Consider the following 24144-nt stretch of genomic DNA (forward strand, 5'->3'; position numbering starts at 1 on the left):
AGCAAAATCCAAGATATCAAAAAGGCATTTGTACTTCCATGTTTATCGCGGCACAATTCACAATAGCTAAAATATGGAAACAACCCAGATGCCCCTCCACAGACGAATGGATCCAAAAAATATGGTACTTATACACAATGGAATACTACATAGCGATTAGGAATGGTGAAATACTGTTATTCGCAGGGAAATGGTCAGAACTCGAACAAATAATGTTGAGTGAGACAAGCCTAGAACACAGAAAACAAAGGGGCATGATCTCCCTGATATATGACTGTTAACAAAGGGAGACGGAGAGACAGTAGAGACCAAGTCTGTGAATACTGTATATGTTCTTGATACATTGTATATTGCATATATGTCAACCTGACCTAGACAAGGGATAGAAAAACAGGTCGTAAGATATCATAAGAAATGTACACACTGCCCTACTATGTAACTGCACCCTCTTTGCACAACACCTTGTAAAAAAATTTATGTCCAATTAATAAAAAAAAAGAGTCAAGGAGATAGAAACCAAAGGATAAACAGAATAGAAAAGATGGCAGAAAAGTATCACCCCTGGCATTTTCAAATATTTTTTAAGTTCTAGAACTCTCCAGGAGTCTAGCATGTTAACTGCCTGATGTTCCTGACTGGTTTACTGGTTTCTGATGTGTTTTACTTTCTTCATTCCAAACTTCCCCTGGGACAACAGTTACAAGCTGTAACACAATGCCTTAAACATCCTCAGTATTTAATAAGCTTTAGTTGATGGGCTCTTACCATCACTATTGTTAAAAACACACTTTAAAATTTTGCTGAGCACTGTTGGCTCATGCCTGTAATTCTAGCTATTCAAGAGTGAGTCTGGACAGGAAACTCCAGAGCCGAGACCCTTGTCTCCAATAAACTATCTCAAAAAAAAAAAAAAAAAAAAAAGCTAGAAGTAGTTCTGTGGCTCAACCCACACCCTGAGTTCAAACACCAGGACTGACAAAAAAGGCTAGCAAAATGCGGAGCTGGAGGCATGGCTCAAGTGATAAGAGCATCAGCTGTAACCAAGCAAGCACAAGGCTCTGAGCTCAAACCTTGGAATATGCAAGTAAAGAAGAAATTGTGGAATAAGGTAGTAGGGTCATGACTAACAGAAGTTTATTGAACAATGACTGCAAAAGAAACATTTTATTTTCATAGCAGAGGAAAGGCTCACCTTTTGTTTGTTCATTTGAGCTATTTTTGTTATCTCATGCTGGAGTTGAACTCAGGGCCTTCTATATGCTAAAAACATATTCTGCCATTGAGTTACAAGCTCAGGGAACATTTGAAAGGTTTGAAAGACCAGAAAAGCTCTGGAGCTTCCTTAAAATAATGATTTTAAGGATGTCCATATATGAGCCAGGTACTGGTGGCTCACGCTTGTCATCCTAGCTATTCTGGAGGCTGAGAAGTGAGAATCACAATTCAAGGTTAATCCAGACAAACTCTTATCTCCAATTAACCAGCAAAGAGCCAGAAAGTAGAGGAAGGTATGGCTCAAGTAGTAGAATACCAGCTGTGAGCAAAAAGCCAAGTGAGAGCATGAAGACCTAACTTCCAAAAAAAGGTCCATATATGAATCTAGAAAAGAAAGAAGAAAATGCCATGAAAGTCAGAGGGGTACTATTAAAGTGAGCAGAAACAGAAAAAGGGGGTGCAGAGGGTAAGAGAAGGAAGTAGAGGATGACACAAAGTATGTCATGTGCATTCATGAAAATGTCTCAATGAAGCCCAATATTTTATACAGTTCATATAGGCTAATAACAATTTAAATGTCCATACATGTGGAATTTCCATTATTTTGCTGTACATTATTTTTCCAAAAGCCAAGAGCCCAGCATTTATCCTATTCTGAACTACTACTCCAAGAAAAAAAATGAAGTCTATAAATAATTCACTAGCATTTTCATTATTGCTACTGAACTTAAAAGATAAGAAGACTGAATGTAGCCCATATCTAATAAGAAGTTCCTTTTCAGCTGAGCTCTGCAAATCCTGACACCCAAGGCAGGTTAACACAGTAAAGATGGTTGTAACATCTAATGTTAGTCAGTTACTGTGATGTACTGTTTATTTACTTGTGCTGACTGGCAGTTTTATTGCTAGTCAAATGGACTGAAAGTGAATATTCCTCTTAATCAAATGTACCTATGTACTATATTCTACGGATGCATTAAACAAATGTTAAATCACCTTTGTGTTTATATTCTGTCACTGCAAATATGTCTCTTTCTCCTCTCTTCCCTCTCCTCTTTCCTCAGAGGGTCTCTATTTGCGGCCCAGACTGGCCTTGAACTCTCCATCCTCCAACTTCAGTTTCCTGAGATTACAGGTGTGTGCCACACAGAATAGTTGGATGTAATGAATGAAAAAGATGAAGCTTGCTTTAAATCATAGCCAAAGGGTATTTAAAAAATAGAAAGTATTTGGCTGGGAATGTGGCTTAGTGGTAGAGTGCTTGCCTAGCATGAATGAAGCCCTGGGTTTGATTCCTCAGCAACACATTAACAGAAGAGGCCAAAAGTGGCACTGTGGCTCAAGTGGTAGAGTGCTAGCCTTGAGCAAAAGGAAGCCAGAGACAGTGATCAGGCTCTGAGTTCAAAGCCCCAGGACTGGCAATATATATAGAAAGTATTGATAAAGTATTGATAGATTCCTTTGGTATTCTCCAATAAACAGAACCTATTCAAACATACATTTCATGTTAGAGAAGAAAATAAGCCACTGGTGCCCACTTAATGCTTTATGTGTGGTTCATAAACATCAATAAACAGTAACCATAACAATAAAAAAAATTGGTACCTGAGTCATTGTTAAAAACCCAACAGTTTCCTACTCTTCTTTACCCAATTTGTTTTGGCTTGGTTTGATTTCTTGTTTTGGAGATGAGGTCTCGCAATGTTATGCAAGCAAATTCCTGAGTGCAAACAATCTTCCTGCTTCAGCCTCTCAAGAAGCTGGGACTACAGGTGGACACCACCGTGTTTGTTCTTTACTTAATTGTACCATCACTTTGGAGACTGTGTTGTGCAAAGAAAAAGGGAAGATTTTTTTTTCTAGATAAACGGTCTTCAAATATTTTTTGTTTCTTTCATATTCCTTCAAAGAAAACTGAAAAAGATTCATATTTTTTCTTTTTCTTTTCTTTTTAAAAAAATTTTTTGGCAGTCTTAGGGCTTGGACTTAGGGCCTGAGCACTGTCCCTGCCTTCTTTTTGCTCAAGGCTAGCACTCTACCACTTGAGCCACAGTGCCACTTCCGGCTTTTTCTGTGTATGTAGTACTGAGGAAAGGAACCCAGGGCTTCATGCACGCTGGGCAAGCACTGTACCACTAAGCCACATTCCCAGCCCTCAAATTTTTAAGTTTCCTATGTGTTACAAATATTGGCATTTACAAAAAAACAACTTCACCTCTGTTTAAAATGCAGTAATGGAATCTAAAAAGCACACAATTATTACACCAAGAATCTACCATTGAAAGATATACTTTTTCCTTCTTTAGAAATGAAGTATTTATCTCTTTCTTTTTTTTGCCATAAACTCTTACTTTATAGGCATTGTTATAATGTGCACATACTTGATCAAAAAGCACAAATACATTCTAAATTTCTGTGATTATGGAACACAGAAGTAAAAAGTAAAATCTGTAGCAGAAATACATATCTTAATGGTTGAATCCCAAGTGTCCCAAGAAACAAAAAAAGCAAGACAGAAAGAAAGAAAAGAAGAAATAAAAATCCCAACGAGAAGGAACCTTTAGTTTTCCAGAAAGTGTTCATGCGTACAATAAAAGCCATTATCTTTTCTTAAGATCAGATTGGTTCCTCTATCAATATTCAATATTTTTGTCCTTATTTTTGGCTTCTTTACACAAAAGCATCTTGAACTGTTGCCAGTATTGAGATGACCTTCCCAACGGAATCTCACGTGGTCACCAGCCTCCTGCGGATCTTCCTGCCCTGTACCTGGCTGTGTCACCATCAAAGCATGTGTCAGTTTTGGTGGCGATGGAGATTGAACCCAGGGTTTCATGATCTCCCCAACAAGCCACACCCCCTGCCCCATCTGCAGATCTCTTTTTCAGAAACGGAATTGTTTTCTAGGATTTCAGTTTTGTGGACATAAAGACCTTGCCTGAATTGCTCTTTGTTGACACAACATGGAAGGCCCTGTGACAAAATGCTTGTTGAATAACTAATATCTGAGGATCAATTGTTCTAACCCACATTTATTGGCAGCCAGTATGTTTGTTTGTGCTGATACTGGGGCTTGGACTCAAGGCCTGGATGCTCTCCCTCAGCTTTTTCACTCAAGGCTGGTACTCTACCATGTGAGTGATAGCTCCACTTCCAGCTTTTTGTGGTTAATTGGAGGTAAAAGAGTCATGGACTTTTCTGTCCAGGCTGGCACCAAACTGTGATCCTTGGATCTCAGCCTCCTGAGCAGCTAGAATTACAGGCCTGAGCAGTTGGCACCCAGTAAGTTTTTGTTTGTTTCTTTTATGCAACACTGAGGCTTGAACTCAGGGCTTTGTGCTTGCTTGGCAGGTGCTGTATGGCTGCAGCCATGCTAGTCATTATGAAACCAGACTTTCAGCAGTCACATGGGTGTCTGGCAGTGTGCAGAACAATCCTGCCTGAGGAAAAAACAAGCTACATCCTGAGCACCCAGAGGTGTTTTGATAGACCCTATGGCTCTTTGCACACCCATCCCTGAGCCTCTATTGGGGAAATCAGCTCCACATACCTAGGAGCACTCTCAAATGAGTCTGGTCCTGTGTCCCCAGTTCTGTCGATTGGTTTTCTGAGCTCAGTTATCTTTTTTTTAAATATATTTTTATTATCAAACTGAATTACAGAGAGGTTACAGTTTCATACATTAGGCATTGGATACATTTCTTGTACTGTTACCTCGTCCCTCATTCCCCCCTCCTCCCTCCCTCTTTCCCTCCCCCCTCCCCCCCACAAGATGTTCAGTTGTTCAGTTCATTTTCATCATACAGTTTGTAAGTATTGCTTTTGTAGTTGTTTGTCTTTTTTTTTTTTACTCCGTGTCTCTCAATTTTGGTATTCCCTTCCAATTTCCTGGTTCTAATACCAGTGTACACGGTTTCTAATATACTCAGATAAGATACAGAGATAGTGTAGGTACAACCACAGGAAGGTGATACAGGAATATCATCAATAATAGAGGCTACAGTTACATATGGCACGTTGAAAGTAGTTACAACTGTGATATAACAATTGTTTCCATAACATGGAGTTCATTTCACTTAGCATTATCTTATGTGTTCATAAGGGTATAGCTATTGGGCTCCTGTGATCCTCTGCTGTGACTTGCCTAAACCTGTGCTAATTATTCCCGATAAAGGAGACCATATAGTCCATGTTTCTTTGGGTCTGGCTCACTTCACTTTTTCCAAGTCTTTCCATTTCCTTACCAATGGGGCAATGTCATTCTTTCTGATAGAGGCATAAAATTCCATTGTGTATATGTACCACATTTTCCTGATCCACTAATCTACTGAGGGGCATCTGGGTTGGTTCCAGATTCTCGCTATGACAAATTGCTCTGCGATGAACATTGTTGTGCTGGTGGCTTTAGTGTGAATATGTTTGTGGTCTTTTGGATAGATACCCAAAAGTGGGGCTGCTGGGTCATAGGGGAGTTCTATGTTTAGCCTTCTGAGGAATCTCCATACTGCTTGCCAGAGTGGCTGAACCAGTTTACATTCCCACCAACAATGAAGTAGGGTTCCCTTTTGGCCACATCCCCTCCAACAGTTGTTATTGTTAGTTTTCTTGATATAGGACATTCTTACTGGGGTGAGATGGAATCTCAATGTTGTTTTGATTTGCATTTCTTTTATGGCCAGTGATGTAGAGCACTTTTTCATATGCCTCTTGGCCATTCTCATTTCTTCATCAGAGAAGTCTCTTTTTAAGTCTCTAGCCCACTTGATGAGCGGGCTATTGGTTCTTTGCAGTTTTGTTTTGGATGAAGGTAATTATTTTAGTTCTGCATATATTTTAGATATGAGGCCTTTGTCTGTTGAATGGGTGGTAAAGATCTTCTCGCAACCTGTGGGCTTTCTGTTTATCTTGCGAGCTATGTCCTTTGCCCTGCAGAAGCTCTGTAGTTTGAGGTAGTCCCATTTGTCCAACCTTTCTTTGATTTGTAGCCTTTCTGGGTCTTTGTTGAGGAAGTTCTGTCCACTGCCAAGGAGCCCAAGTGTTTCTCCTACTCCTTCCTTTAGTGTTTCAGGGTGTCTGTTTTGATTTCGATATCTTTGATCCATTTGGAGTTGATTTTGGTGCAGGGTGATATATAAGGATCTAGTTTTAGTTTGTTGCATGTGTTGAACCAGTTTTGCCAGCACCATTTGTTAAAGAGGCTATCTTTCTTCCAGACTATTTTTTTAGCCCCTTTATCAAAGATTAAGTAGGCATAGTTCTGTGGGTTCATTTCTGGGTCTTCAATTCTGATCCATTGGTCTTCAGGCCTATTTCGGTACCAATACCAAGCTGTTCTTATTACTATAGCTTTATAATACAGCTTGAAGTTGGATATTGTAATTCCTCCAGCACTGTTCTTTCTGCTAAGGATTGTTTTTGCTATTCTAGGTCTTTTATTGTTCCACATGAATTTCTGGATTGCTTCCTCCATTTCATTAAAAAGTGGTGTTGGGATATTGATGGGTATTGCATTGAATTTGTAGATAGCCTTTGGCAATATTGCCATTTTGATTATCCAGGAGCATGGGGGGTTTTTCCATTTCCTTAGTTCTGCTTTAATTTCATTTTTCATGTTTTTAAAGTTCTCATTGTAGAGGTCTTTCACTTCTTTGGTTAAGGTTATTCCTAGGTATTTTATGTTTTTTGACACTATTGCAAAAGGAGTTGCTTTCCTGATTTCAGCCTTGGTCTTCAGGTCGTTAGCAGAGAAAGGCTGTTGATTTTTGAGGGTTTATTTTATATCCTGCCACTTTGCCAAGTTTTGGATCAGCTCTAGTAGCTTGGGGGTAGAGTCTATGGGGTTCTTTAGGTATAGGATCATGTCGTCTGCAAAGAGAGAAAGTTTAACTTCATCTTTTCCTATTTGGATCCCCTTTATATTTTCTTCTTGCCTAATTGCTCTGGCAAAGAATTCTAGTACTATGTTGAAGAGCAGGGGAGAGAGTGGACATCCCTGCCTTGTTCCTGATTTTAAAGGGAATGGCTTTAGTTTTTCCCCATTTAGAGTTATGCTTGCTGTTGGTTTGTCATAAACTGCCTTGATTATATTCAGGAATGTCCCCTGGAATCCTAGTTTTTCCAGGGCTTTTAGCATAAATGGGTGCTGGATTTTATCAAACGCTTTCTCCGCATCGAGTGATATAACCATGTGGTTCTTTACCTTGCTGAGCTCAGATTTCTGTTACAACTGTCTCTTCCTAAACTACCAGAGACACCATCACCTTGAATAAAGACAGCTCTCTCACCAGTACAACATAACATACAGCAGGGACTGAGCACACAGTACTCCAATATTAGCATTTTAAATATTTTATGAAGGAAGAAATTAAGCAAGAGGCACAAGCAGAAATCCATTTTCCCTGGTTCCCACCTTTTTCTTCTAGGGCCAACCATTAAAGAGTTCTCTGACCTCATTTCCCTGAAAATAAATCCTAAGTCCCCCCAGAAGGTCCAATTTATACCTAGAGGCAACAGAAATCAGAATAAACAAGCCTTGCTAAGTCACCCTCCTCCCTCAAGTTGTCATCTATTTTTTATTACCACTTTATCCCAAAGCACTATCTTACCCTCACCATCTCAAGGTCCTGGTGTGAAAACTGTACTTTTGCTCTCCTCCATACTATCATTCCAAAGGTACTACTGATGATTTGTAAGACTTATCACTACACTGGTCTGGAGGTGGGGTGAGGAAGTAGAGGGTGCAGAATCAAGGCTGATTCAGGAAAGTCAGCTGAGTATTGTTTGGAATGAAATAGGTTTGATCTATATGCTCTCCACCTGAAGTGGGGTGCTTCCTGTCTGTGAAATGTGACTGGGCAGGTGTGCTTTTCATTCCCTGCCCACAGCCATCTTCCTGAATGTATAGTTTGTGCAGATTGAAAACCATGTTCTAGATAGCCCAAGGGGCCTCGATGGGAGTCAGGGTTCCGCTCCCCTGTGTGCATTTCAGCTTACTTTTGACTTGAGAAACATCCATACTACCAAGCAATAGGAGCACTCATTTCCAGCACCAGGTTTGTGAAATGTTTTCTGAAACACTCCTTTTTCTCTTCAATTAGCTCCAAAATGCCAACATTTTTGCACACCTTTCAGATTCTATTTAGTGAAGGCTTTGTGCCACATGAAAGCAGGCAACAGTTGTTCTAGCTGAACAGAGAAGGCCAAGCTACAGATGAAAGATGTTTAACTCCTCCCAGGAATTAAAAAAAAATAAACTTGAGGAATGCACTTTGGAAGAAAGACACTAAACCCTTGTTCTTTACAGTTTTCCCTTATTGTGACAAAATGCCCAAGACAATCAGTTTATGAAGAAGAAAGGCTTGACTCACGGTTTCTGAGGCCTCAGCCCATGGTTGCTCTGCCTGTGATTGCACAGTCAGATGTGGGGTGCAAGGGGTTGGGCAGAGAATCTGCTTACCTCACAGCAACTAGGAAGCTCCCAGCAGAAGCAGCTGGTGTTTCAGTGGCAATCAATGGGTCTGTAACTTCCAGCTGGCTCACACCACTTTTAAAAGGCTCTACCACCTCCCTATAGCTCACAGGTTGGGGACCAAGCCTGTAACACCTGGACCTTTTAGAGATGCTTATCCAAACTATAGCACTTGCAAAAAAAAAAAAATGAGAGTAGATAACCAAGAAAAATAACCAGGAGTGCCAGTGGCTCATGCCTGTGATCCTACCTACTCAGGAGGCTGAGATCTGAGGATCGTGGTTGGAAGTCAGCCCAGGAAAGAAAGTCTGTGAAACTCTTATTTCCAATTAACCACCTGGGCTGAGAATATGGCCTAGTGGCAAGAGTGCTTGCCTCCTACACTTGAAGCTCTCGGTTCGATTCCCCAGCACCACATATATAGGAAACGGCCAGAAGGGGCGCTGTGGCTCAAGTGGCAGAGTGCTAGCCTTGAGCGGGAAGAAGCCAGGGATGGTGCTCAGGCCCTGAGTCCAAGGCCCAGGACTGGCCAAAAAAAAAAAAAAAAAAAAAAAGAATGTAGTCTCCAATTAACCACCTAACAACTGAAAGTGGGCTGTGGCTCCAAGGGGTAGAGTGCTAGCCTTGAGAAAAAGAACTCATGGACTGAGCCTAGGCCTGGATGGAGTTCAAGTTCCATAACCACTACCACCACCAACAAAAACACGAACTAGGGGAACAAAGTAGCCTGCCAGTATTTATAGCCCCCTGAGAAAACACCCAACACCACACCCAAGGCCGATGTTGCATACATTTCAGCAGAGCTACGTCCTATTCTTCATATTCCCAGACATGCCAAATTTATTTGAAAAGCATTCTTGAGCATTTGCAATGTTTTCAATAGTTGTTGCAGATTGTTCCTTGTAGGTACATGTATTATCAATTTTTTTTTTTTTTTGGCCAGTTCTGGAGCTTGGACCCAGGGCCTGAGCACTGTCCCTGGCTTCTTTTTGCTCAAGGCTAGCACTCTACCACTTGAGCCACAGCGCCACTTCTGGCCGTTTTCTATATATGTGGTGCTGAGGATTCGAACCCAGGGCTTCAATGTATATGAGGCAAGCACTCTTGACACTAGGCCATATTCCCAGCCTCTATTATCACATTTTTAATGATCACATAGTTCCTACTCAGTAGTGTTTGCTTGATCCAGTTTCACCAAAGTTAAAAACATTGTCAGTGTGTGTGGGGTGAAGAGGGGTTTATTGAAAACACATTGGATCTTCATTAATCAAATTAAAAGGCTGTATTATGGCCTGGAGCCATGCTCAGAGCTATGATGCCAGCCAAGCAAGCAGGAAGTCCTGAGTTCAGGCCCTCAGAGCCAGGAAGGAAGAGAGGGAGAGAGGGAGAGAGAGGGAGGGAGGGAGGGAGGGAGGGAGGGAGGAGGGAGGAAGGAAGGAAGGAAGGAAGGAAGGAAGGAAGGAAGGAAGGAAGGAAGGAAGGAAGGAAGGAAGGAAGGAAGGAAGGAAGGAAGGAAGGAAGGAAGGAAGGAAGGAAGGAAGGAAGGAAGGAAGGAAGGAAGGAAGGAAGGAAGGAATGAAAGGAAAAGAAAAGAAAAAGTTCCACTACCGCACAGTGTGCAGGCGCTGGCCTGCGGGGAGGCTGGGGAGAAGGTGGAAGTGCGAGGTGCGCGTGCGCGCGCGCTTGGGTGGCGGGGCAGGCACGGGGCTTCGTTCGGAAGTCCGCGGGAATTTTCCCAGCCTGGGCGACCCCTCCAGGCGGGCACACCAGGGTGCTGAGCTGCGTATCCCCAGCTGGCCCGGCGGAGCTCGAGGGGCGCTTGAGAGGGGCCCGCACGTGTGCGCACGCGGGCCGCGGGGGTCTCCCAGGCGGGCGGTCGCTGCCTCGCAGGAAGAGGCGGGGCGCGGGCCCCAGCGCGCGCGGAAGGGTCCCCGCCGCCCTCCGCCCTCGGCGCCGCTCGCCGCTCTGCCATTCCGGCCATGCCCGCCGCCGGCTCCGAGCTGCCGCCCGCCGCGCCCGAGCGGGGCGCCGAGCCCCGGACGCACGGGGAGCATCAGTACCTGGGGCAGGTGGAGCACATCCTGCGCTGCGGCTTCAGGAAAGAGGACCGCACGGGCACCGGCACGCTGTCGGTGTTCGGCCTGCAGGCGCGCTACAACCTGAGAGGTGACCCCGGCCGGGCCCCCGGGGGCGCGGGGAGGGGGCGCGCGGGCCACTCTTGGTCCCGACCCCAGCGCTAAGGTGGGAGCTGAGGCTCCGCGTACCCCCATTTCCCAGATGCCAAACAGAGGCTCAGCGCGAGGGAGGCGCACTCGATCACAGCAGGGAGCGTCACCGGGTCCTCGTGGATCCCCAGCCTTGGGTCTTGGTCACCCCTGTGCTGCTTGCCCCATGGCTGGGGAGTGGTCAGGCCTGCCTGGGTCTGACCAGGAGGTGACCGGGAGCACTGGCTTTGCCCCCCTCCCTTATTCCCCCTCCACGTGTTGGCCAGTGTGCTGTGCACATTTTTTTTTTTTTTTAAATTGGAGCGAAAATGCTATGGGCGGGACGGCAGTGGCGGGAACCGTGGGTCTGGGCGGGAACTTGTTCCCGGCTTCCTCCTTTTCTTCCTGCTACAGAGGGCGGGTTGTTGACTTGGGTCAGGATGGAGGAGAGCACAGGGGCTGGGTAGTAGGTGGCCTGTCTTTAACATCAGACGGTGGTCTGGCAATCCGGGATTGAACCCCAGTTGCTAGGGAGAGGGGACCCCTCCTAGGTACTTCTGCTAGAGGCTACGCTGACTCCCACGGGAGATGAAGACCCCCCACCCTTGACCTATGATTTTAAAAGAGAAACAGGTGAGCAAATTCACTCAGGAGACCCCAAGCTCCATCAGCTACTGCAGCTGATCTGCTAGGACATCCTAGAAGTCTCTGAGCAGTGATTCCCTCCAAATGCTCTCTCAGGCCAGGGAGCTCTAGAAACCTGATTTTAACACACACACACACACACACACACACACACACACACACACACACACACTCCTTAGTCAAGTTACTCTGCCTCAAAGTGGTTAAGATGTGGGGAGAATGGCTACACAGTCTTTTTGGCTTGTCTCTTGGTACCTGGAGTGCTGAAAGTTTCCTCAGAAATTGTTCTGAGGGTTAAATAGGATTCTGCATTTACTGTTAGGTAGTTGCTCTTTGTGCTATACTAGATTACAGGTCCGTTTGCTTTTCCTATATCAAAGCCAGTGTGAAACCAACTTCTCATGGGTCCTGAGTAAGTTTGCTCTGGCTAGATCACAGTGGAATCAGGTGTGGGAGCCTTCATCCTTTATCCTGGGAGCATTGTGGAGGTTCTGGTCTCAGCGCTGTGACTGGATCACACTGATGGTAATTGTGGAAGCTCTTTCTGTTTCCACATTACACCCCCCCCCTCAGGTCATGTGCAGGACTCAGGGTGTCCTGAGTTGAGGGCTGCCCCTGTCCTACAAGTCACTGACTTGCCTTGCTGCCCCAAACCCCCACCCTCACCCCAGGGGACCACTGGGCAACAGCTGGCATTTTCTGGCTTTACATCCTGGGCAGTTTCCCTCCACAGAGAAAGAAAGTTAGGTGGTGGCAAGTTCTGTCTCATGTGCAAACGGTGTGGCAAACTTTTTTTCAGATGAATTTCCTCTGCTCACAACCAAACGTGTATTCTGGAAGGGTGTTTTGGAGGAGCTGCTGTGGTTTATCAAGGTAAAAAAGCTGCTACAATTGGAAAACTCCTAACTCCCAGCCAGGAGCTTTTAAAAGTCAGATCACATCGGCACTCAGCCTTCAGATCCAGGCCTATCCCCTTTCCCCAGTGCAAGCCAAGGTTCCTCTCCTGTCTCCTTTTCCAGCGAGCTGCTTTTTTCTGTCCCACCCATCCTGTCCTCTTCAGGAATATTCCTGCCCAGGCCTCTCCCACTCTCCCCTGGAACATTCTTCCATTCAGTTCAGTCCACTGCCTTCCCAGAGCTCCTGGTTTAAGGTGGAGTGAGATATCTCCTCCCACCTTTAAGCTTCTCCAGGAGGCAGCATCCTTAGGTATGTGATTAGGGCCTTAATTCTCCCTGTTGGAGGGAAGAGGAGTATAACAACAATACAATAAATAAGTAAAAGGTCCTGGAAGCTGTTTATCCCCAGGGCTAACAACACAGCTCTACCACCTGGTAAGCACACAGCATAAATTGATCACTGTGTAGCAGGTAGGTACCTTATTGATCACTAAGAAGTAGGAGCAATCAGTAACTCCTCCCTTCTCTACATCCTGGTCCAGCACTAGTGATATTTTGTGCAGTGCTGTGTGGAGTATCTGAGGAGACAGGCAGTGATCTTGGGTCAAACCGGACCTGAGAGTTGTTAATATAGTTTAGAAAGGATCGAGATTTTGGTCTAGTCTGTCTTCTGTGTTCTTGAGGGATTTTGTTTTATCTTGGCCTTTCAACTGACAGCCTCTAGCAGGAGACATATCTTCAGATAGCTCAGAAGAGGACAGTGTGTGTGCGAGTGTATTTGGGTGGGACTTGAACTTCTGTTCTCCTTTAACTTTTTCTGCTATACTACTTGAGCCACAACTCCACTTCTAGCTTTTTTGGTGGTTAATTAGAGATAGGAATCATGAGCATTCCTGCCTGGGTTGGTCTCAAATTCTGATCCTCATAGCTCAGCCTCCTCAGTAGCTAGAATGATAGGTGTGAACCACTGGTACTCAGCTGGAAGAGGACATTGTTAAAACAGAGCTTAGCTAAATTGATGGAAAAGGGAGAATTTTAAAGCAGACTGTGAAAAGTACAAATTACTTGTGATCAAAAACCAAATACAAACTCCACAACAGAAAGTGAAGCAGGGAGAGAGATGAATCCCTAAAATGCATTCATGTGTTTTAACATCAAGCTTGAAATTCGGTATTCTAAGAAGTCCTTACCAGACATGTGAGATGCCCCCCTGATAAGTTGATCCACGGGGACCTCAAATCCAGACATTAGAATGCACAGTGAATTCTAGCATACCGGCACTACAGCTTAGGATCCGTGAACCAGACAGGGCCATGTGAGGGCTAGTCCATGCTAGTCCAAGCATTTTGCTAGTGTAAACTGTTCCTTACAGTAGATATCTGTCAATATTACTACTGTTCTCTTATAGGTGAGGTTAGAGGGGTGACCTAAGGGGCAGGTAGCATAGTTAGGCACAGAGCCCACACCATACCCAGAGGCTCTAGAAAGGAAGAGGGCTCTGCCCTGATCCTGCATGATCAGGATACAGATGAAGATGTCATAGGCAAAACCTAAAGGGGTGAAGTCACATAAACATAAGGATTTGCAAAAGAACTGCCTTTTTTTTTTTTTTTTTGGCCAGTCCTGGGCCTTGGACTCAGGGCCTGAGCACTGTCCCTGGCTTCTTCCCGCTCAAGGCTAGCACTCTGCCACTTGAGCCACAGCGCCGCTTCTGGCCGTTTTCTGTATATGTGGTGCTGGGGAATCGAACCTAGGGCCTCGTGTATCCGAGGCAGGCACTCTTGCCACTAGGCTATATCCCCAGCCCCAAGAACTGCCTTTTAAGTGTAGATTGTATAGAAAGTATAGATTGGGATAAGCACAGATAGAGATGAATGCAACTATGTCCAAATTTGGTCATGTATGACTGATATGAAATGGCTTAAGAGGTGGTCTGATCTTTCTATAAACTCTCAGAAGTCTGATTCAAGATAAAATGGGCTCCACACATGGCTGTGGTTAAGTGGCCATCCTCCAGTGGACTGTGGACGAGAGCCTCTTGGCCTCCACCCAGGTGGCTTGAAATCCACTTAGATGCCTGCTCTATCCTCATCTCTTGCAGGGTTCCACAAATGCTAAAGAGCTATCTTCCAAAGGAGTGAAAATATGGGATGCCAATGGATCCAGAGACTTTTTGGACAGCCTGGGATTTTCTGCCCGAAAAGAAGGGGACCTGGGCCCAGTTTATGGCTTCCAGTGGAGGCATTTTGGAGCAGACTACAAAGATATGGACTCAGGTGAGGAAGCCGTGCAAAGCCTTAGGCTTCTAGCTGAGTCCAATCCATTGTTTCAGGTAAAGTCTGGGGGTGGTAAGCCAGCATCACAGCTCATGCCTAACTTTGCTTTTTTGGATTTGTGTGTGTGTGTGTGTGCGCGCACACACGCATGCACGTGCTAGTCCTAGGGCTTAAATTCAGGTTCTGGGGCTTGAATTCAGGAGCTTGAATACTGTCCTTGAACTTTTGCACTCAATACTTGTGCTTTGCCCTCTGAGCCATACAGCTCTCTACTTCTGGGTTTCTTTTGTTGTTGTCTGTTTTATTTTGGTTTTGGTAATTTGAGATGAGAGTCTCAAGGCTTTCTTGCTTGGATGGGCTTTGAACCACAGTTCTAGTATCTTGGCCTCCTGAGTAGCTAGGATTACAGGCATGAGATACTGGAACCCAGCTTCGTGTGTAACTTTGACACTGTGAGAATCTATGCCTAATTGAGAAGCCACAGCTTTGTCTTGTAAAGAGCGGATCATGTTCTCAGTCACTAACATTTATTGGGTGTTTGGAACTTTACATCCCTGTGCCATTGGCAAATAAGCACAGGATCAGTGTCTGTTAGAAAACAGAATAGAATAGAAAGCTGGCTGTGATTTTCCTTTTTGTGCTATAGGTGGCGCTGTGGTAATAGCACAGTTGTCTGGGTCACCTCTCTAGGAACAGACCAAGCATGCAACATCACACTCCAGGTCTTGGACCTTTCTCTGTCCTGCTGGTGACACCACGGAAGTGTCACAGAGCCCAGGCCTTTGGACAAAGCAAATGCCGCCTGGGAAGGGGTGTGCTTCTTGGCAGGAAGTAACACTTTACTGGCTGGGTAGGACCAGCAACGGACAAAAGGCAAGCCATCTAAAGGGGATGGTCAGAGCTTACTTCAGCTAACTGGAGGGACTTAGCCTAGATTTGCATTTCTGTGTGATCCTGAACTTGATGTTGGCAACTTTCAGAAGTTTTGAATTCAGTGTGGACCAGAGGTGGACAAACTCATAGGGGCAGAAAGTAAAGTGGGCATTGCCTGCATGAGGAGAGAGGAACAGGGAAATAGTGTGTGGTAAGAGTGCTGGGAGCGGGGAGTGTGGCTCTACCACAGTATGGATGCTCTTAGTGCGACTGCGTTGCATACCTAGACATGGAGCTAGTGGCAAATACAATGTTAATATGTAATATGCCGGGTGCTGGGAGCTCACATCTATAACCCTAGCTCCTCAGGAGCCTGGGATCTGAGGATCCAGATTCAAGGGCAGTTCAAATGGAAAAGTTTGAGCAACACTTTATCTCCAGTTAACCAACTTAGAAGCTGACCTGGATGTGTGACTCAAATGATAGAGGTCCAGCCATGATAGAAAAAGAACAAGCATTCAGTACCATGAATGAGGCCTGGTGCCAGCACCAAAAAGAAAGTAAAGTAATGTGGACTAGACTGTTCGTTCTTCATGTGAGTGGTCTGTAGCATGCTGGGCCTCTTCCTCTGGGTGTGAGCCCCCCACCCCCACCCCCCAAGCTAACGCTACCTTTCATCCTGCCTGGGAGTCTGTTATTTCTTGTGGCCTGATAAGTTTAAAGTTATATGTGTGCCAGCTGTTGTATGCCAGTATGGGAATTTGTCTTCTTTGTTTAAAATTTTTCATTTTGATATTAATACTCATACACAGAAAATTGGGAGAGAAATGGTAGAGTTTCCTGTACTCTTTCCTCCATTTTCCCCCATGGTAATACCTTGTACACCATCTGGCATGAATTAGCAGTAGTGCAACCTGCAGGATTCATCAGTTTTATACACACTTACTTGTGGGTGGGTGTGCAACATTAGCACACATGTAGACTTCATGAAACCACCACCACAGTCAAGATACAGAATATTTCATGGCTTTTGTTTTCTTTCCTTTGTGCTGGTACTGAGGCTTGATCTCAGGGTCTGAAGCCTTCACTTGGCTCTTTCACTCACAGCTGGTGCTCTTTGAGGTACATCCTCAGTGTGGCATTTTATTAGTTAATAAAAGATGGAATACCCAGAACTTTTCTGCCCAGGCTGTCTGAACTACTGTTCTTCAAGTCTTAAGTTTTATGAGTAGCTAGAACTACAGGAATGAGACACTGGTACCTGGTTTAAAAATCATTTGAGGGCTGGGGATATGGCCTAGTGGCAAGAGTGCTTGCCTCGTATACATGAGGACCTGGGTTCGATTCCCCAGCTCCACATATACAGAAAAATGGCCAGAAGTGGCGCTGTGGCTCAAGTGGCAGAGTGCTAGCCTTGAGCAAAAAGAAGCCAGGGACAGTGCTCAGGCCCTGAGTCCAAGCCCCAGGACTGGCCAAAAAAAAAAAAAAAATCATTTGAATACAGTTGTTTTGGAAATGCGATTAGAAGGACTTCCCACCCACACCTCCTCTCAAATGTGAGAACCCTTGGCCTAGAACATTGTCTGACATGGTAGGGCATGGGGGAAATTTAGCCAGAAGAGAGTAGGAAGCTCTGTTTTTCATTAACAAACCACTTCTCAGCTTCTAGGCACAGCTGAAAAGGGTGAAGGGAATTTAAAGAGAGCCAAGCTGGGAGAAAAGCACATGGTCATGAAAATCTTTAAAATTTCCTAATATTTACAAGTCCTGGTGTGTTTAGTCACTAAATAGTCACTAAATTGTAACATGAGCGTAGATGGAAGTGTAGATAGAATGGTGCTTAGGACACAGAAAGGTAGCATGGTCTGTGCAATGCTGTCTTCTAGTGAAGATCCATGCTTGTGCAAGACAAGGGTGAGCTAGATTGTGTCAGTGACAGGTGACAAGAATGGTTGCTGGGTACAGAGACTTAAGTTCTACAGAATTTTTAGAAAAATCTCAAGTAGCTAAGATTAGAGGTAGCATGTCCAGTTTTTGTTTGATTTTTTTTTCCAGTGCTGTGAAATTGAATTGAGCCTCTGCATGCCAGGCACACACTGGACCACTGAGCCATATCTCTAGCCCATTTTTGCTTTTTTATGACTATACCAAACTACTTGAAACTAGATAGTTTTAAAGAAAAGATACTCATTTAGATCACAGTTCTAGGGGTTCAAGTGCTCACATCTGGTAACAGCCTTCTTAATGGCAGACCCCTGAGGTGACATGGGAGTCACGTGACAAGGCAGAAGCGCATTTGTGTCTCTTCTGGTCACTATCCCTCCTACAAAACCCTGAATATTTAATCACGGGGCCTCTGTGCTGATGATCTTATCTACTCTTAGTCTCCTCCCAAGGGCTTAGTTGCTAAACCCAATAATTGGATTAAATTTCTACCCTCTGAATACCTCACAATGAAGATTAAATTTCAATGCACTGAACCCTTATGGTTCACACCACTTCCAAACCTCTACTTAGAAATAGGGGAAGGTTAGGGGAGAAATGAAAAATACAAAACATGAAAATATAAAAGACTGGTATGCAGGAAAGCAAATAGACTGTCACAGCTCGAGAAAACTGACTCAGGAAGTCTGCTGGGGCCTTGAACTCAACGCAGTAAGATATGACAGAGGCACAGAATGTGCTGACTGTCATATAACCATGGGTCAGGGAGGAACATGGACTGAGGCCTGTGAGAGATGCCCTCAGGGCCAGCTGTGAGAGGCCAGGAGGAAAGACATGTCTTTCTCGACAATTTACAGATTACACAGGCCAAGGAGTAGACCAGCTGCAAAAAGTGATCGACACCATCAAAACCAACCCCCACGACCGGCGGATCATCATGTGTGCCTGGAACCCTAAAGGTAGAGAACATCCCAGCTGTTTTCTTCTGTGGTAGCTTAGTTAGCTTGGAGGGCAGTGTGTGCGAGGCACCACCACAGCCAAGAACCCCGAGGACTGCCCCAGTCGCAAAGCTGTCCCACAACCTGTGTGGTCATGCTTCACCCCGATGCATTAGTACTTGTTCTTACTCCAAAAAGAGCCTTAAATTGCCTATGAAATACACCTGCCTTTTTAAAAAAAAATTGTGCTAGTTTTTTGGCAGTACTGGGGCTTGGACTCAGGGCTTCAGGCTTGCTAGGCAGGCCCTGTATCACGTGAGCCACACTCTGACTCTTTTTGCTTTGGTTTGTCTTTCATATAGTATCTTGTACTTTTTCCTGGGCTGGCTGCGGACTAAGATCATCATATTTTTGCTTGGATTACAGGCAGGAACAAGCATGCACATCCTGGTTCTTTTTTTTATTTTTGGAGATAGAATCTCACTTTTTACCCAGGCGAGCCGTGAACCTTGATCTTCCTATCTCTACTTCCCAAATAGCTGGGATAACAGGCACAACATACCTAGGATTTTTTAAAGTACAGTTCTTTTCTTTTGTTATTACGTTTTTGGTTTTGCATGTAACAAATCATTGCTGGCCCTAAGATTTTTTTTTTTTTTTGCCAGTCCTGGGCCTTGGACTCAGGGCCTGAGCACTGTCCCTGGCTTCTTCCCGCTCAAGGCTAGCACTCTGCCGCTTGAGCCACAGCACCGCTTCTGGCCATTTTCTGTATATGTGGTGCTGGGGAATCGAACCTAGGGCCTCGTGTATCCAAGGCAGGCACTCTTGCCATTAGGCCATATCCCCAGCCCGGCCCTAAGATTTTTGACATTTTAGTTTGGAGCAGGTGAGGTTTCAGGCCATGTCTGTCTCATCGTCTTAGCAATTATATTGTGATTTTAGACTCTGCCAGGGTTTACTAAGTACCTAGGCTGGGTTGTTTGCATCTACAGAAGAGACTTAAGAAAAGGATGTGCAATGGAAGTGTTTCCTATGACCCCTGCTAATGAAATAACTCCTCCTGTATTTGGTGCTGCTATGGAAGGTGAAATCCTTCATGTCAGCCCCAGTGGAAGAATACTGGCTCCACATAAATATACATCTGCAGAGATTTCACACTGACCAAGTTTCCATCCACCCGGGGTTTTATGGAGGGGTGGGGAGTAGTCTGCTTCCACTTGATGGGAAGTGGTTGGTGGGCATGGCTGTGCCTGGGGATGGCTTTCACGATGTCTACTGTATGAGCTGGCTTCCACTTCTGTTTTCCCTTACTGATAGCACCTTTGCCTGTGTGCTTGCTCTTCAGATCTCCCCCAGATGGCGCTGCCTCCCTGCCATGCCCTCTGCCAGTTCTATGTAATGAACGGGGAGCTGTCCTGCCAGCTGTACCAGAGGTCCGGAGACATGGGCCTGGGCGTGCCCTTCAACATTGCCAGTTATGCTTTGCTCACCTACATGATCGCACACATCACGGGCTTGCAGGTGGGCTGCTCTCAGAAAGAAGGGTAGTAGAAGAGCGCTCTGAGCTCTTCCATTCTTCCACGGGTAGCAACACATTGCAGATGATGTGTTCTGATCAGGATGAAAATTGGAGAGAGGCAGTAAGACGTGACCTGGCTCACTGGGGCTTTCCTGTCTCACGAGGTCTATGTGATCTAACAGGTTCATGTAGTACCACTTTCGTGAAATAACTTCACTAAAGTTACACTGCTAATTTTTTTTTTTAACCTTGGGTAGTTTGTGTACTCTAGATAGTGTGTAATTGATTGGCATTTTAAAAGAATTGAAACTAACTAAAACTGTTCTACTTTCTCCCATTGGATTTATTTAGCCAGGTGACTTTGTACACACTTTGGGAGATGCACATATTTACCTGAATCACATTGAGCCACTGAAAATCCAGGTAAGAATAATATATGTTATGCTCTTTTATTTGTTTATTTGTTTGTCTGTTTGGTGGTACTAGGACTTAAAACTCAGGGACTCCCAACTTTCTAGGCAAGTGCTCTACCAATAAGCCACACCTCAGCAATTTTTTGCCCTGTTTCTTGAACTAGGATTTTGCTTTTTGCCTCAGCACACACCTGAACTTCAGTCCTCCTATTTTACACTTTCCACAATAGCTAGGATGCCTATAACTGGGTATGTACCGCCAGGCCCAGATTCTTCTGTGGAGATATAGAATCTTGTGAACTTTTAAAAAAGCCCATGGTTGGCCTAGAATTATGAGCTTCCTGATCTTCGCCTCCCAAGTAGCTAACATTGACAAATGTGGGATATAAATATACTTGACTACGCTTAGCTATTAATATAGAAAGAGGTTTTACATGTATGCCTGAGCTGGCCGAAAACTGGGATCTTTTGATCTTAGCCTCCTAAATAGCTGGGATTGCAGGCATGAGCCACTGCTCCTGGCATGTGGTATGTTCCTTTGAGTTTGCCATCTTTTCTTGGTTTTTGTGAAGCAACCCTTACATCAAAAGCACTTTGCTTGATACTGGGTCTGAGGTAATATGTCACACCCAACCACAGGGCTTTGGGTTAGGGAAGGGCGGTGGGCAGCAACAAGGCTGACACACACTTCAGCAACCGTAGTCATTGAATGTGACATGCTAAAAGGTACTGAGCAACACAAAGGAAGAGCCACATTTGGGACCTTCCCTGACTTGGTATTTTGACTGATATTTTTATTTGAGGGAGTATTGAGATGCCAACGTTCTTAATTTTATGCCAAATAAAATGTTTAAGTCTTAACTTTGAAGGGCTTGTCTGGCCTAGGCCAGATAAGGCCAGAGAACTCACATGGTATATGATGGGACAGACACATGTGCTCCTCCTGTGCTTCTTATTGGCTGCCCACACAGCACTCTTTCTGTATTGATAATTTTGTTTGGCCCTAGAATCCAATGGGGCTTGGCAGAAGAAAGATTCCACCCCTGTAGCAGCCAACAAACGATGACTTGAAATGACCAATAAAAACATGAGCATCTCTTGCCAGGTGCTGGAGGCTCACTGCTGTAATCTTAGCTATTCAGGAGGCTGAGATGCGATGATTACACTTCAAAGCCAGCCTGGGCAGGAAAGTCTCAGAGACTGTTATCTCCATTATGCACCCAAAAGAGCTGAAAGGAGCTGTGGCGCAAAATGGTAAGGGTGCTAGCCTTGAGTAAAAAGCTCAGGAGCAGCACCTATGCCTTGAATTTAAGCCCCTCCACCCACCAAAAGCATCTGCACTGTGAGCCCAAAGGGGGGAAGAAATTAGTCCCTTCCAGATTACACACTTAAATTCCTCCTATTTGGGTTGGCTCTCTTGAGTAGAGGTGACTGCGGGCTGGACCAGCCTTCTCTACCCATCTGCTATGCCCAATGGACATAGTAATGTGAGGTCTTCCCTTAATGCCCGAGTCCCAACTGCACCCCAGGAATCTTAGCTGGCATCCTTTTCTGTGAATTGTCGACAGACACCTTCTCTTGTTCCTTATGCCAGCTGGGATGGGGATTATGGAACCCATGAAACCATATTGAATGCTCCTGTGAGTTACAGATGGAAAAGTAAAAAAGGCTGGGTCCACCTATTTAATAAATTTACCAGCAGTTACAGTAAGTACTTCTGTCTGGTGAGCCATCTGAGGCTGTGTAACATCACAAAATACCAGGACCAGGTGGTTAGGCTCAGTTGTGGGTTAGTAGGTATCTACAGTGTTACACCCCTGTAACACAGTTCTATGTTGATAAAATACTGTGTGTTTCTCTCATAAAGGACATGGGAGCAGAATTAAAGCACACTGCACCAGTATTGTGAAATAATGGCCTAATTTTGTTTTAGCTTCAGCGAGAACCAAGACCTTTCCCAAAGCTCACAATCCTCCGAAAAGTTGAGACAATTGATGACTTCAAAGCTGAAGACTTTCAGATTGAAGGGTACAATCCTCATCCGACTATTAAAATGGAAATGGCTGTTTAGAGTGCTTTCAAAAGCACTGTTACAAGGGTGTTACCCAGGTGAGCAAGTACAGTAGGTCAGAAATGTCTCAGTAACTTACCAGTTAGGACTCATTAGTGTTATAGGATGTTGTTCTTTCTTTTAGTAATAGAAGGCATTGTTGAGTTGGGTGAGCTCCCTGGGGTGCATGCAATGTAGAGATGAGTTAAATGTAGACATGCAGGAGTGTTTCAGTCCCAGGCATTCCTGAAGGCTGGTGACATTCTTTAACTCCATACGCTATTTTCCTGAACTTGAAATCAGCACCATCATTCTAATGTACAGGATGTTTATGAGTGTTTATAAAGTTATACTATGTTTTATAGACTGCTGTAATAAAGACCTGTTCTCCTTTTTTATTTCCCCTTTTTTCTCCACTATGTTGTTTTCCATCTGCTCAGTTCCTGCTTAAAATTGAACCTTCAAATACATGCTTTTCAGTGGGGTACAATATACTTTGTAAATGCTGACTATTTTGCTCTATTTTTTCCATGATTTATCTCATTCTAGCTGCGTGTGTGTGTGTGTGTGTGTGTGTGTGTGTGTGTGTGTGTGTGTGTGTGTGTGTGTGTGTTTAATTGTAGGTAAGAGTCTCCTGGACTTTCAAACCCAGGGTAGCATCAAAGTGAAATTTTTGGATCTCAGACTCCTGAGTAGCTGTGATCACCAGCGTGAGCCACCAGCCCCCTATATACTATGTGGAAAATGAACTGTGTAACTTGTGGGCATGGATAGGAGGGGAACACTCTGGGAAAGTGAGGGAAGGGATAATCTATGAACCATTTGCTTCAGTTTGCTCTTTTTTTTTTTTTTTTTTGCCAGTCCTGGGGCTTGGACTCAGGGCCTGAGCACTGTCTCTGGCTTCTTTTGCTCAAGGCTAGCATTCTACCATTTGAGCCACAGCACAACTTCTGGCTTTCTCTTAAGTGTGATCAAGAAAAGGGATGCTGGCCAGGTACCAGAGGCTCACATCTGTAATCCAAGCTACTCAGGAGGACGAGACCTGGAAAAATGGAGGTTTGAAGCCAGCTGGGGCAGAAAAATGTAAGCCTCCATCCCTAATTAACTAGCAAAATATAGGGATGGAGGTATGGGTCAAGTGGTAGTGTACCAGTCATGAATAAATCATCTGAGAGAAGGGCTGCTATGAAACCATCTTCCCTTTGATGTGCCCAGATCTAATTTTAGACACGTGTTAGAGTTAAGAATCTATTCCAACAAATTGTGACATACTGCTTATTTTCATAGTATGTTTTAATAACTATACACTAGTATTTGAGAGAAATTTTCTAAGAATCTTTCTGGACTTAGGTAAGTTATTTGTTAGAGGATAAAATAGAAGATGTATTGACTTTTCTTTTTGTCAGTTGTGGGGCTTGAACTCATGGTCCGAGTGCTGTCCCTGAGCTCTGTTTTGCTCAAGGCTCAAAGCATTCTACCATTTTGAGCCACAGCTCCACTTCCAGTTTTTGAGTGGTTGAAGATAATAGTCTCATGGGAACTTTTCTACCTGGGCTGGCTTTGAACCATGAGCCTCAGATCTCAGCCTCTTATGTAGCTACAATTACAGGTATAAGCCACCAGCACCTGGCCTGAATTGATTTTTTGAAAGAAGCAAATAGTAACAATAACTGAGCTGATCCATGATGTTTAGCTGAATTGGG

The 24144-nt window shown here is 44.4% G+C and overlaps 1 protein-coding gene across 1 annotated transcript; it reads left to right on the forward strand.

Moving 5' to 3' along the window:
• Positions 1–10650: 10650 nt before the first annotated feature.
• On the forward strand, positions 10651–22849 carry Tyms (thymidylate synthetase). Its single transcript, XM_048363608.1, has 7 exons — positions 10651–10849; positions 12332–12405; positions 14530–14704; positions 18379–18480; positions 19805–19980; positions 20330–20401; positions 22325–22849. The coding sequence occupies exons 1-7, from the start codon at positions 10663–10665 to the stop codon at positions 22460–22462; spliced, it is 924 nt and encodes a 307-aa protein (XP_048219565.1). The 5' UTR covers positions 10651–10662; the 3' UTR covers positions 22463–22849.
• The last annotated feature ends 1295 nt before the right edge of the window (positions 22850–24144 follow it).

Source organism: Perognathus longimembris, chromosome 15, assembly GCF_023159225.1.
Source record: "Perognathus longimembris pacificus isolate PPM17 chromosome 15, ASM2315922v1, whole genome shotgun sequence".
In the NCBI taxonomy this organism is placed as follows: Eukaryota; Metazoa; Chordata; class Mammalia; order Rodentia; family Heteromyidae; genus Perognathus; species Perognathus longimembris.

Excerpts from the sequence above, each read along its gene's own strand:
- Tyms (XM_048363608.1), top strand. The coding sequence starts at position 10,663 with ATGCCCGCCGCCGGCTCCGAGCTGCCGCCCGCCGCGCCCGAGCGGGGC. Across the intron at positions 10,850-12,331 it reads GGCGCGCTACAACCTGAGAG|ATGAATTTCCTCTGCTCACA; the intron begins GTGACCCCGGCC and ends ACTTTTTTTCAG. Across the intron at positions 20,402-22,324 it reads TTGAGCCACTGAAAATCCAG|CTTCAGCGAGAACCAAGACC; the intron begins GTAAGAATAATA and ends ATTTTGTTTTAG.